The 15,432-nt window shown below is 38.5% G+C and overlaps 1 protein-coding gene across 1 annotated transcript; it reads right to left on the reverse strand.

The window, feature by feature from the left end:
• Positions 1-1,490: 1,490 nt before the first annotated feature.
• On the reverse strand, positions 1,491-13,925 carry LOC130223278 (leucine-rich repeat neuronal protein 3). The gene is made up of 2 exons (XM_056456061.1): positions 13,631-13,925; positions 1,491-5,091 (listed from the first exon to the last, which is right to left on the reverse strand). Exon 2 carries the CDS (start codon positions 4,747-4,749, stop codon positions 2,629-2,631), a length of 2,121 nt encoding a protein of 706 aa, XP_056312036.1. The 5' UTR covers positions 4,750-5,091; positions 13,631-13,925; the 3' UTR covers positions 1,491-2,628.
• Positions 13,926-15,432: the final 1,507 nt, after the last annotated feature.

Raw genomic sequence — 15,432 nt, forward strand, 5'->3', positions numbered from 1 at the left:
TGCAAATCAAATTAGGATGTGGAGTATTCCTATTTTAGTCGCATCATGTGCAGTACAGACACATGTACACATGTGATGTAGAAACTTTTCACCATTTTAGCAGCAGGATAGATCATACACACACGGCTGTTTGACTATGTATTCTCCGCACCTACCGAGTCATAGACAACTGCATCTCCAATGGCGCAAGTGCATGAACAGTGAACTCCTGGAGACTTATCTCACCCTCCATCACTTTTACAAATGCTGTCTAGAAATGCAGATTTTTTCCCCCATTTGGCATGTGGAAACAAATTCCTTTAAAACAACTCTCTCCTATCAGTCCTTACTTCATCCACTAATCCAGTACCTCAAGGCATACTTGCACTAGGTACAGTTGCCTTGAACCATGTCGAAGCACGATTGTCCCCGTTCCCTCTCCCCCGACGGCCTGCACTTACACTGCATTTTGCCTTCTGAACCTGAGCATACCTCCGTCATCGATGATTCAACTGTTCAGTTTAACAGGAAGAGAAGCGCTCTCGCTCAGCACAGTGGAGATTGCTTTTGTAATATTGTTTTAGTCATTTGGGATGCAGTGACACACATATAAGTATTTTGCTGAACAGATCCACAACTTTTGACGCTGATAAATTATCATAAAAGTCCTCGTGCTGCACGTATTAGGAGGTTTGCTGAAGGTGCAGCTGACGTGCAGTAAGGGGTTTGCATCTTTAATAAACTACGACAGTTTGTGTTCATTGAACAGTAAGAATGATTAATAAATCCATATGAAACAGTCCCTTAAAAGTGACGTCGCGTCTTCAGTTTTGGGCTCAGGTGCACTTTGCGCTCACACTACAAGCATATCATACCAAAGCCCAACTGAACTGTGCTCTGGCACACCATTTCCAACCGGGCCAGGGCCAGCCAACTGAACCGTGCCTGGGCCCAATTCAGAGCACTCACACTTGTCAAACTACCAGGAAATGCACCTAGGCACAGTTCGAATAGCATAGTGTGAGTGCGCCCTCAGAGTTTGTCACTGGGACATGAATGAAATGTTGCGGAATGAAAGTGAAATGGCTGAACTGCAGTTTGAAAGTCGAAAAATAAAAAATGAACACCCAAAATTATGTGAACCTCTGGAGGAAGCATTGGAAAGCGTCAATCAATGTACTATGTAAAAGAGGAACATTCTAAAAGCAACTCATATAAACACTTTAATCATATTATTGCCTTATTCAGATTAACATAAATTATTAGATTACCAATGTCCATGTAAACGCAGTAAGTCTCTCCTAAGGACCAGGAGGAAAATGTACCCATCAATGAAAACAAAGTCATTTTTTGACTCTCATGTTGTTTTGATCACATTTAACCTAATTGAAAGATGTTTTGATGAAGACAAAGTCATACAGGTTTTGAATTGGCATGAGTGTGAGTGCTGTAAATGATAGTGGAACAATAATTTCTGAAAAACTAGATGAGTAAACATGCCGATTCCAATATGAGAAGAAAAAAAAATGCTGACATTTATTTAGTTTTTACATCACCTTAAGCATATTGGTCTTGTTGACTAATTTGCTTAGGGTAGAACAGACAGCACAGTCAATATAAAAATGGCTTTTTCACACTCAAAGCAAGGTCGCAATGCTTTTAAACCATGTTTATGCTAAAAAATACTCATATAGTATTTGCACAAATTTGCATGTGAGGCTGGAATCATGGCTCTGTTCTCCAGGGATCTCTCAAGAAACGGAAACATTCAAAACTGTTGTTTTTTTTCTTCCTTTCTTTTTCTGGTGTAAGATTCAGTAGTAGGCACTTACCCTGTCATGATCAACCATCTGCAGTTAATGACTGAGAGATGCTTTTAAAGTGTCTGCATTCAACAACATCCAGTCCTGATAGTAATATAACCAAATATAAGATATATTTATGTATATATATATATATATATTCCTTAAGATGTACATTTGTGTTTTATTCAGCAAATGTGTGATCTCGTTACTTAACTTGTATCTTTCATACTGTAGGTAACTCACACATGTTTACTGCCTGGCTACTGCACAGAAGATACCTGTTACATTTCTGGATAGAATATATAACAATTTTAGCCATGAAAAGACAGATCTGCTTTTAAATAGAAAAACAACATATTTCATCAAAAGTTCACATCATAATCACCGTAATCTTCTAGTCTACTGGTTTTCCTTCTCAACAAACAGTCTGGGTCTCTAACGCGCCTATGGTTGTCGTACAGCACAGACGGTATTGCTTGGGACCACAAGGACTGTTCCACTACTCATTACACATTTAACAGTCAGGTATGAGATACAACACCTTCCTGATGTATTGATATCATCTGTTTTCAGTGAATGGCCTACAAATATCACACTGCATATTTTAGCAGCAAGTCTGTCCCTCTACTTTTGGCTAGTTACCACTGTTCCATCGCCACTTGCCACATCTGACAGCTCGTGATGAGGGGCTATAGAGCTAGTTATAGATTTTCAGACATCCCTTTCATTTGAATTTGACGTCTGTGTCAAGGCAAAAAGATAAATGGCAAGTTGGAACAGTAATCTCCGAGCTCTTGCCTTTCTCAGTTTGCTTGTAGTTCCTGTGGTCCTCTGCATGTGCAGCTTAAAAGGCATTGTCCAATACATTTATGACTGTGGCTTTCACTTCAAGAGCTGCTGGCATCCCTTTCCCAGAAATCCAAAGCCTTGTAAAGGGTGATTGCTGGCTGTTCTCAGACATCAGTGCCATATTAGAAGGGCATCGCTTCAGTTCTCCATAAATGCAGTGGTTCCTCATAAAGACATAAATCAGAAAGCAAGCCACTGACATCACAATGAAAAGCACTCCAAAAGCAGCAATCAGTGCCATGTCCCAACTCTCGGAGTCATTCACAATTTGTTCTAATCCTTTAGTTAGGACATTGACACACTTGGTGTCATGTTTATGGTGGACACTATGAATGTCCACACACACTTTGTACTGGGTTGCAGGGCTGAGATGTGTGAGGTTGTATAGTGTCACGTCAGATGGTACCCTAGCTGTAAATGCCACAGTTGGATAATTTGTACCAGGCATTGTATACCACTTAATGTTTGGCGCCAGGCTACCATGAGAGGCCTTCCAGGTTATCAACACAGAATTGGTCTGTACAGATTGGATGCTTACATAGAGCGAGTCATTGACAGGTTGTGGGAAGTATCCGTTTACCTCCACTGAGACAGATTTCAGGTCTGCCCCAACAAGATTGTGTGCCACACATGTGTACAATCCGGCCTCATTCTCAGTGATGTCATAAATATCAAGTGTGCCTTCAGGGTGCATGTAGAATCTCTCGGAAACAGCATTTGGGATGACCCTTCTCCCAGATGGAGTTACCCAATATATGTCTGGCTCAGGTTCAGCAAAGGCACGGCAGTGCAGGGACACCGATCTCCCACGATCCATGCTGATTTGTGTGGGGAGGCTCTCTGAAGAGATGAGAGGCAGACATATCTCCATCATCTCTCTGAAATGAACCTGACGCACATGCTGACCTTCATACTCAGGAGGTTCCACACAGAAGAGGGAGTCAGGCTCCATGAAGCGGATGTTTGTCTTGTTCATGTTCATCCACCGTACAACGCAGTCACAGCGAATGGGGTTGGAATGCATGCTAACCTCACGAAGGTTTGGGAGGGACTCCACTGTGATCCTGTGCAGGGCACTTAGAGCATTACCATTCAGCATTAGAGTTTCCAGCCTTGGTAGCCTATAGAAAGCATTAGGATGTATATAGGACAGTTTTGGGTTGTTAGTGGCTTCAATTTTGGTCAGTTCTGGGAGGTTGTTGAGGGCAAAACTATCAATTGACACCAACTCGGGCATACTGTTAATGCCCAGCTCCTTAAGGTGCAGCATGTCCACAAAGTCACCTCTTTGAATTCTTCCAATGGGGTTCTTATTAAGATCCAAAAACTTGAGGCTCTTAAGGTGCCTGAGAGCACCATGGGGTACTTTAGGGAATGTATTATCATAGAATGAGATGCTCTCTAAATTGTCAAGGCCCAGAAAAGAGTCATCAGGTATCCGGGACAGGTTCATTCTAGTAAGAACCAGGCTGCGCAGGTTTCTCAAAGGCTTGAAGTTCATATCCTGGATAGAGAGGACAGGATTTTCCCCAATCATTAGAATTTCCAGATTTGGTAGGGGCTCAAACCATTCACTTCTTATGTTCTGAAGGCGGTTTGAGTTGAGGTGCAGTCTCAGGAGGCTCTGAAGGCCACGGAAAGCCTCAGAAGAAATTAAGGAGATGAGGTTGTGATTCAGGTAGAGCTCCTGAAGGTTGGTCAGTTGAGAAAGGCTGTTGTCTGGTAGGGAACATATCCAGTTTTCTTCCATGTGTAGGGATAAGAGTTGAGGGAGAGAGCCAATATTGATGTCATTTATTGATGACAGGTTGTTTTGTGAGAGATCAATCTCAGTGATGTTAGGCAGATAATCCAAAGGGTGCTCAATTTTAGCAATATTGTTGGTCTGAAGTAAAACAACTTGTGTATCTAATGGCAATCTCATGGGTAGTTGAAAAAGTCCCAGGTCATTACAATCAATCGTGGGAGCCTCCATATAGACAGAGCTAGGGGAAAACCAGGGTCTGATTTCACATACACAAAGTTTTGGACAACTGTTTTTCTCCTCAGCAGCAATAACAAAAGTAGCCATTGCAAGGCCCACAAGCAAATAATCCATAAATGATATGTCCTTCATATTGGCACGGTTCCCACCAGTAAGTAGTTGGTCCTTAAAGATTTTGTGGCAAAAGCACTTCACTTCAAAAATAATCAACCATTTGTGGTGATCACTGTTGAATCCAACAGTAGGCCTTCCGTAGGCCTTGACTGATGTGCTGTGAACAGATGCAATGTTCCGTCGCAAATTCTCCTTTTTTCAGTTTGAAGGCAATGTATGAAATTTTACAGTCTGGACAAATAAAGGTGAACAGGTCACCATTAAATCTCAGGTAGTGGCGAAGTCAGCTAGGCAGAAGCAAGGCCGTTCATTTCATTTAATACTACAGATGATGCCATCATCAGCCTAATCCACTTCCACCTAAGGAAAATAAGAAGAGATGAAAAACATTAGCATATAATTACTGGAAAAATTCAAGGGCATCTCTAAGGCAAGACAGAGGCATGCTGACATTTACAAAAGCCACATTAAAGCACTCTGATGTCTGCTGACATTTTATTCAGCAGTACCTTGCATGCTAAGCCTTTGACGTATGGATATGGATGTCCTTCACCCCAGATATTATTTTGAGATTCTGAAGTCGGGGTTCCCTAAAATGTGGGAACTACGAAGCTTAGTGTGTTTGAATTGTTGTAGGCATTATTAATGCTCCTTAGTTTTCAAAAGGGTAAATTCCCCAGATGCAACTTACCATGATGAAATGCTTTAGCTATATAAATAAAGCATTCTCATTACACTCCCCTTTAGTGAAAACAATACAACTGGGCTATAAACAACATATATCAAGGACTTTTATCTTCATATGCTAGGATTGGTATTATCAGGATTACCAAATAAAAGTTATTTTTCACCTTTTTAAAGCCATTAAATGACTTGAGCTATGCAGAAGAACCCTGCTAAAATTCAACAGCAGGTCTGTGAGCACTCTCCTCATGGCCAGGGTTACCATGAAAAGTTCCATAGCTAGAAAGATGCTGAACAAGACAAAAACAAAGACTAAGATTCCAAGATCATACAGTACCATCATCCGTCCTTTTTAACTTCAAGGAAGGGGACAAGGTAGTGAGGATAGCACTGAAAGTCTGCAGCAAGTTTCACAGACATGAAGAAACCCAGATTCATCCTTTAAAGTCCTGTGGAGATTTAACAGAGTAATTGAGGGGGCGAAATGTGTGATTTTTTATTTATTTATTTTTTGTCCAAGGCAACAAGATTCTTGATTAAGCCAATAATATATATATTTTAAAGCTTTAATACAGAGACCTCCATGGTGGCTATTACATTACAGGAAAACCCATTTGGAATAAGTATAATTGTCAGTTAAAAAACTGATTGATAAACATGAATACAGCAGATTTTTTTTGGCAAGTAGGGAAACAGTTGCATCTGAGGTCTCTACATCACTGAAGTGCACTTGTGTTGTAAGCTTGGAACTATACTGTTTCCTCCTATAGATGCAGTCAAATTATTAATAAGCCTGGCAGGTAATGAGTGCTTTTAAATTTGGGTGTTTATTACACCTCAGATGTGGAGCTACTGTCAGAGTTGTTGGGAAAATGGATGCTTGACAATACCCTTGTCAGCCATAAATACTGGAAAATGCATCTAGTTTTCCTGACTGACACGAATGGCCTATTTTCCTGACATGTTAAATGGAGCACTGCTCCTACAGTACCTACATGTTCTTTCTAGTAGTGCTGTTTCACTACTAGTGCACTGAATAGGCATGCTTGTCGGCTGAAAGCATAACGTTAATAAAACTGCAGTTAGTTCTACTTATCTTTCTAGTTTCTTCTAAATTGTGGTAATTTTTTCTTCATTTAATTTAAGTATAGAAGGTTTTAGTAATGCATAATAAGAACTTGACATGGCATATTTTTCAGGCTTCTTTGCACTCTTTTTGTTTTGTTTTGCAGGATTGTTTTATTATCTTGTCCTTTTAGACAAGGTTATGTTTTTGATGCAGGGCCAGAGTTTCAGTGTTCAGTGATTTCGCATTGTGAAAAGGACCATTTAACAATGCACAATAAAGGCGCAGTTCAATGGGGCATGAATAATTTGGTGCTGTGAGTGAGCTACACTAAGGCTTCTCTAGTCAACAGCATTATCTGTAACTGTTGGGTTTGCCCGCATTTCATTAAGAACGCAATTATACTGATTATTCAGCTACAGCTAAACAGGCAGTTAAAACAATATGGAAAAGAGGGAAAAAAATCTAAATCAATTCATATATATAATATATATTTTTTCCCCAATTTCTGTTTAACAGAGAGATTTCTTCAACTCATTTCTAATAACTGATTTATTTTATCTTTGCCGAGATGACAGTAAATAAAATTTGACTAGATATTTTTCAAGACACTTCTATACAGCTTAAAGTGACATTTAAAGGCTTAACTAGGTTAATTAGGGTAACTAAGCTGATTAAGGTAATAAGGCTAGTTATAGTATAATAATGGTTTATTTTGTAGACTATCGAAAACAAATATAGCTTAAAGGGGCTTTTGACCTTAAAATGGTTCTTAAAAAATTAAAAATTGCTTTTATTCTAGCTGAAATAAAACAAATAAGACTTTCTCCAGAAGAAAAAATATTATCAGACATACTGTGAAAATGTACATGCTCTGGTAAACATCATTTGGAAAACATAAAAAAAAGAAGAAGAAAAAAAAATCAAAGGAGGGCTAATAATTCTGACTTCAACTATATATATATATATATATATATATATATATATATATATATATATATATATATATATATATATATATATATATATATATATATATATATATATATATATATATACACACACATACATACACACACATATAGGTGTTCGAGGGAAAGAAAAAAAAAGACACTCCCAAACCATGAGGCACACTAATACATCTAAACCTGTATTAACCTCCACTAACTCTGTAACAGCAATAAAAGTATGGTGCACCCACTAAAAACTCCAGTCAAAGACAAATGAAGGAAATTAGGCTTAACCCAGTTAAGTGTAGGTGAGAACATACAAACGTAAGGACTTGGAACAACATTGTGGCTCATAAAGCTTAAGTGGCAATACCTTGCATAGTGCGGCACACATTCAGAGACAGAGAGAAATGCAACTAATACCAGAGAAAATGGAATTTCAAGATGGATGCCTCTAATCACCATCTTGATGTACTGCAGAGTCAGTCAACGAAATTGGAGGGAAGAGGAGTCAGAGAATCATTCCCCGCCGTTATTTGCCAGACCTGATATCACAGAGCTAGCATCATCTTGATTGGGTCTGTGAAATATAGGGGGATGTTTGAATAAATGTGTCCGGTGGGCAGAAGGCCTGCTGACCCTGGGAAGTAACTCAGGCTGAACGGTGGCAGCCCGGCTCCTGTGTTTGCTCTGGGCTGAGCTGTTTGAGATGGGCAGTAAATCTTGGGCTGGGGACTGATTACTGAGCTTGAGGTCCTCTTTAAGTCCATGCCTAGCGCCTCTGGGGATTGGAAAATAGCTGTAGCAACTCAATGTAAACTGCACTGGGGATAATAACTTTTATTTTATACACCTGTTTGTTTCTTCATTCATTTCCACTTTCATTTGTAATAATTCTGTTAGATGTGTTAACCATTATGTACTTTTAGGGATGCTTTCATCCACGGTGATGATTTTGTGGCCTAATTTGGCCATAACTTTTTCTGTTTCAGCTAGCCGAATGATTTTTGGTGACAAATCTTATTTTGACACATATTTCGATAAAATGCTTAGAATAAAAAAATACACTCTGCGCAAGTTTACTGGCCTTTTGTCATGTTAGGGGTGAAAACATCCATTATTAATCAACTGAATGAATGAAACTGCTGTAAAATTCATCAGATAATTTATTTTAAATTTTTTGCATAAATCTGTTATTCAACCTGATCAAAACTACTGAATTGCTTAGAAAATTACAGGATTTTAACTGTTTAATTGCAAAATTCATAAATGTCACTGATTTGGTGGGGAAAAAAAACAAACTGATGCATTTTCAATATATAAAGTAATTGTGGACTGAACTTGACCTTTTTTACCTTTTATCAAAGTCATAAACAATCCATTGATAAATAGTTTTTTATTTTCATTTTTTTTTTCTCCCTAATTTACTGTTGATGGCTGTTTATGCCCCATTGACTCCCATTATAACCACATTTTTTGATTACAAAACCATGACACCACATAATAATCATGCACTTTTGATTGTTGGTGGTTTTCCCTATTGGGAAGAGTTAACATTTGTTATTTTTCCTGTTGATCATCAGTTGACACCAATAATTGTAACAAGCATTTGTGACAATTATGATTCTAAAATTGTTTTCATTAGAACTTGCCTGCCAAGAACATAAAAGCAGCACATAAATGGCAAGTAAGCTTACACGGGTGATTGAAATACATCTGATACAGATATAGCAGTAGGTTGTCATTTCTAGCTAAACTGTCATTTACAGATCACATGTACAGAACGTAGGGCAGAGGTGAAATTGCTTCCTGTAGAAAGAGCCATTTTGTGATATAGGGATGGTTAAGAGAGAATAATGTTCAAATGGGCTCCAGAAATGTACTCACTCATTCGCACAAACGTCTACAGAAAGACACCCTTGCTCTTACACTCATGCTCTCTCTTTCTCTCCTCTTTGTATTTTGCTGCAGCTCTCATTTTGTCTCCTCTTTTCACATTCTGTAAGCGGTTCAACTAGGTTTGGAAAAGACGCAAAGGGCCTAGCTGCCAACCGGTTTGCATAGGCCTCGCAGTAGGTGGTATGGTCTGTTTTGCTGCTCCTCCCCCTGCCCTTTACTTCATTGATTTGCCATTACACTATTTTCAAGGTAAGGGAAGAGTCCATTAAACAGACTTTGCTATGCAATGTGTGTGCATAATGAAGTTTCCTGTGCAATGCTCAAGGAACGCTTCCCTTTGCACCTGCTCCTATGTGCTAACAAAATCAGCACCGAGTCGGCGGTTAATGCAGAATCAATGTTCCAAATTAACCAATGGACCCCACAGGTTTCAGCTTTTCTGCAGCAGCTGTTGTTTGCTTGCCTTGTATAGTGTGAGTATACGTAGACTATTTTTGTATTTTGTGACCAATTGTTTTGTTCAGTCCAACTCATGCTGATATCATTTAACTAGAAATGCATTTTCTGATGGAAATATCAAGTCGAAGATCTGTGAAGATTAGGGCTGGGCCGATAAATGATATTATATCAAACCGCAATAAGATTTATGTCAATAACAATGATAAGCTCTGGACTTTATTACTCTATATTGATCTGAGAACCAAACACACAGCAGAAATGTGCAGCTAAAATGTGATATTAGAGATGTACCAAATTTTTGACCACCGAAAATCTTCCGTCCAAAAATATGTTATGCCATTTGTTGGATCCTTGAATTTTTGTGGCTTCAGTCATTGTTGAGATACTCTTTTATATCTGGAAGGTTCAATAACTTATATGAAAATATATATCAGTATCGTTCAATAATGAAAATAGTTATCAAGATTGCATTTTTGCCATATCGCCCAGCCCTAGTGGAGATGCACAGGTTTTAGGCTTCAGTTCTGTGGAAATGAAATACTACATTAGAGGCGCTTTGCTGTTGTCATGACACTCATCATGCATCTTTTTTCCTTTTTTTTGTTGGTTATGCATGAAGCCACACACTCAATGCAACACTGCCTTTACAGTGTAAGTGTGACTTCAAGCAAGGAATTCTATGAACAAAAAGACCAGTGACATTTATTTATGCAAATCATTTTACAGAAGTAGATCAATCACAACTTGCCATGCAGATATTTCAAGACTAGACTGGATTTCTATTAATAATTTTGTTCAATTCTATATTTGAAGATGATGAATATAAAAAGATGAATATTAAAACAGTTTTCCCCTGAAATGTAGGCAAAAGCATGCTATTCTATTCTAAGGTTTAAACAAAACATAAATGCCTTTTTTGTAAACCAGCTGGCAAACTATTTAGCTGCTACATCTCCTGTCAAGGATCAATACAGTGTCCATTTATCTCTCATTCCTATTATTGAGCCCTTTCTAAGCTAGTCTTCTTTGGAAGGCATTACTGCTGGAATTGAATTTAGGATAAACTGATTGTCTGGTCACGAATATTCAAAATGCATTGATATGTATTAGAATGCAGAGTGTTTAAAGGCCAAAACAATCATTTTCACATCCGACAGACAGATTTAATATGTTGTTCATCTCTAACTACATTATTTCTAGTTTCATTTTGCATTCTGAATACACTATACAAGCATTCTGACTTTTAACGTCCCTAACCATGTTCTTTCAATACAACCACATTAATATGTGATACTGTTTGCACTTAAAACATATATAACATAGGCATGGGCCGGTATAGGATTCTGACGGTATGATAACCTTGGATAAAAATATCACGGTTTCATGGTATTGTGATTACTGCTTTAAAATAAGTTCTTGTTAAATGTCTGGGTAAAAAACTAAAACTTTTTTCCCATTGAACACAATATATTTTATTTTGAGAAACATTTAAGATATTTTGTTACAGTAAACATGTTAGGCTGAATAATTCCAATAAATCACTGGCTTCTGCTGTCTTAAGTAGTTTCAAAAACAGAGATTTCTTTACAATTTAAAACGCCATTTTTGGATATTTATTTTTGGTGGAGATGCTGTTGTCCTAATAAATAAATAAATAAATAAATAAATAAATAAATAAATCTTACATATACCTTAGGAACGGTATAACAGATAAGTTTGGCAGTTTTAAAACCTTTACTTTTCCAAACCGCACTATACCTTTAAAATGGTTATCATGCTATGCCTAATATAACCTGAAGTAAGGATACTGTGCACAATGGCATCCCTTAACTACACTATAAATGAAGAACCTAATTATGAAAACCAATCAAATCCCCCAGAGTACAAATACAGCATATCACTGTAATTGGGCCTGATTGATTGAAAGCTTGTTACCAGTCAATCTATCTGCATAGCATGGTTTAGTGTATTTTAAGCATCTCTAGCTTAGTTTTACCATAATGAGATCCCAGTACTCCCAGTATGTGCTCTATACTGCTCCGGATGCCTCTACTATAGGTATCAGTCTAACAGAAGAACAGATGGAGAGCACAGCAGTGCTCCTCAGATGGTTCTGCACTGTTTACTCCGGAAAGCACAGATAGCATATGCTGCTATCATATTCTCTTATTAAAATCTATATTTTGAAGAAGAACTAATCGAGGCTTTTGAAACAATGAGGGGAACGTGAAGTGTGGTGACCTTTTCAACAGACAGAGTGTGGGCTAGCTTTAAGCTAGCTTACCGTGTCTTAAATACTTTCATATTCATACATGCATGAAATATATACGCACACATTTTAATTTAGGCATGTTTTATATTAAATAGCCAACAACACAAACAAGATTTGAGAACATCTCACTCCATGTTTTGCCATGAAAATTTTTATCTTGCTTTTAAAGTGTTCAACGCTGCACTTAATATGTGTTGTGTTGCTTTGTGTGTAGCCAACACCACTTTACACTAACAATGCAGGCTTGGGAAAAAAATTGCATTTCAAACCGCACATCCATCATTGCTTTGTGCTTCAAACTGTTTGGTATGATGTAAAGATCAGAGAAAGCAATTTACCAGCATCCCGTCATACAAAGAGCTGCTAAAATCAGTTAAACACTCCAATGTGTTCACAGAAGCCGCGTCTGAGAGATCCTTAATATCAAGGGTTTTACTTATTGTCTGTTAATTAGTGCAGCCATCAAATGGCCCATGTGATTACATCTGTGATTAACAACCGTCTGCTTGGGTTTGAGTTTGGAGAGTTAGTCATGAGAACGACCCTAAGGACACAAACTGAATTGACTGTTTTGCTTTCCATTTAGTCCCTTGATATTTGTGCTTTGTAACGAGTCAGTGAACCCGCAGGCCTGCTGTCAGGGTGGTCTCACTAAGGTCCACTATGACAAGGCATACTCATTAGCCCAATCTTTCAATATTTTTTCTTCAAGGCCCCATAACTTGCTCCTGGAACCTGATAATCTAATTAGTATCTGCCCCTAGTAGTCATACAGTATTTGGATGTTTACGAATATGTATGCATGCACTTTATTTTACATAACGTCACATTTTATCTTTGATTTGTAATTACTCCTAACAATTACTGCAAAGATGCATGCATGCAAACACATAAATGCAATTTGTTTCATAAACTACGATTCTTCACTGCCTCCTTCTACAAGGAGATGTCGGAGGACAAACTCGCTGGCTGTGTGATTAACAGCTGGGGTTAAAATAATGTCATCATCTGCATAGGAGGTGTTGTGCTGTGGACGGTATAAATTAGACTTAAGCAATGAATGCAGATCAGATGAATGGATCAGAATCACAATGCCTCCATTCAAGGCGATGGACATTCGTTTAACGATACTTACAGTACAGCGGATGCTCAATGCAGCTGCATCTGAAATGCATGTGCTATAGGGGTGCTGTAGAACATCTTGGACGGCAACAGGGTGATTTAAGGGAGATTGAGAACAGCCCAGATGCAAGACTGCCTGTGGCTATCCGTCCAGGACGTGCCTTGTGTCCAAAAAAATACGCATGCCAAGCTGGAGCACAGATTTCCTGTTGCTGTTGCTGATATGTAAACGTTTGTCCGCGACATCAGCAACAAGAATTTGGTGCTCCAACCTTTTTATTCAATTACCTACGTGTTTGTTATCCATTTTCCCAGCATATCTGCTCCTTAACGCTCGTTTCATCACTCTGACGCATATTCTCTCAACTTGGCCATGCAGTAAAGACACTACCAATTATATTTACGAACAAATCGCCTTCGGTTTAGCCGAGAAATGGTTCAACTTACCGTTTCAACGCAAGTCATTCCGGGCGATACAGCGATATGTATTCCGTTCATCTATAGCGCAGTGCTCCGGAGAGCGGAAAGCGCGCGCCACGCAAAAGAAAATACGCGCGCGTGTTCTTCTTCTTTCCAACGCAGATAGAGAAAGAACCGTGGATGCTTGTCCAAAAATTTAGGTTTTGCCTTGCGAATGAGGCAAAATCCAGCAGGTGAAAGCCGTCGGGAAGCTTTTTAAGAGTCCCTTACACTGTCAACCTCCTCCGTCCTCCGCGTTCCGAGGCGCATCTGCAGCCGCTCGTTCGGTTGTCACATTGACATGCCTCTGTCTGCCCAGCGGTCATTAATATCGGAACAGCCCCCGAGTCTCCAGAGATCAACCAATAGCGGCGGGGCGGAGACACATTTCCGCACCTGATTGGCTAAACTGCCACGTCTGTCAGAACAAATGCGTTGGAGAAGTAATAGGAGGCTGAAGAAATGGATATTTGTTAGTATTGTAAGTGATTGCGTCGTGTTTTGGGGTTGTTGTTTTTTAGATACTGTATATAAATGTTACTTTAGAGTGTGTTAGCGATTATATAGCCTAGTGTGTGTGGTTTCTGAAATAATATTTACAGTTATGAGAGGCTGAGTTCATTGTCACATTGGAGAAGGTGAGGTTGTTTGTTATATTATGTATTAGTACATACTTTACAAGTCTTACCAAAGATTAGCATTTACGCTGAAACAAAGTTACAATGAAATAATTCAGATAAGACAAATCATTCTGCAAACAGAAACATTTAAAACATTTAAAAGATGTGAAAACTTGGTGAATTAAACTAGTAATGTTGATATACATTAAAAACAGCACTCACATGCAATATTGTTTATACAGTAGGAATATTTCATTGCAAAAAAAAAGAATGTTTGCTGTTAATTTACTCTTATTGAAGGCAAACACAATGTTGGTGATTATTTCTTAAGAATATCTATATTTTTTTAGCTTAAACCATGGTCCACGTGATCTATAAAACACAATTCAGCAAAGCTTTGAGGGTCAAAAAACCCATATACAGGCAAAATAAAATTAATACTCACAAATTGTAGTATTACAGAACAGGTCTGGTCAAGAAACTGAACAGTATTTACAACATTACCTTAAATCCACAGCTTGGACAATTAGTCCTGAGAGTGTTGGTCCTGGAGCACAAGCTTCTGTAGTGTTGGACTGAAGAAAATAAAATACCTTCATGTTGGATAACCTGAGGGTGAGTAAATTGACATCAAAATTGATATTTTTTGTCTTTTAATCTTACTTTTTTAAGTCAGGGGTGTCTGAAGTCTGTCCTGGAGGTCCAGTGTTCTGCAGCGTTTAGCTCCAGCCCTAATTAGACACACCTGAACTAGCTAATCAATCTCTTACTGGGCATACTAGAAGATTACAGATAATTATGTCGAGGCAGGTTGGAGCTAAACTCTCCAGGACTGATATCGGGCACCCCTGCTTTAGATAATAAATTACTGTTCTTATATATTTATGTCTGTGCTGATTTTAGGACAAGAACTGCCCAGCAATCAGGTTTCTGGGATGGAAATAAAAACTAATCAGGAACGGAAGGTACAGGACTGTACAGTAAGCTTTCCATGTGTCCAATACATGTGGTTCTTTTCATATGCAGTATTTCTTAGGCTGGGGACTGATTACTGAGTTGAGGTCCTCTTAAGTCAAAGCCTAGTGCCTCTGGGGATTGGAAAATAGCTGTAGCAACTCAATGTAAACTGCTCTGGGGATAATAACTTTTATTTTCTATGTCTGTTTGTTT

The sequence above is a fragment of the Danio aesculapii genome, chromosome 4 (genome assembly GCF_903798145.1).
Source record: "Danio aesculapii chromosome 4, fDanAes4.1, whole genome shotgun sequence".
Lineage (NCBI taxonomy): Eukaryota > Metazoa > Chordata > Actinopteri > Cypriniformes > Danionidae > Danio > Danio aesculapii.

Coding starts and splice junctions, on each gene's coding strand:
- LOC130223278 (XM_056456061.1), bottom strand. CDS start 4,749: ATGAAGGACATATCATTTATGGATTATTTGCTTGTGGGCCTTGCAATG.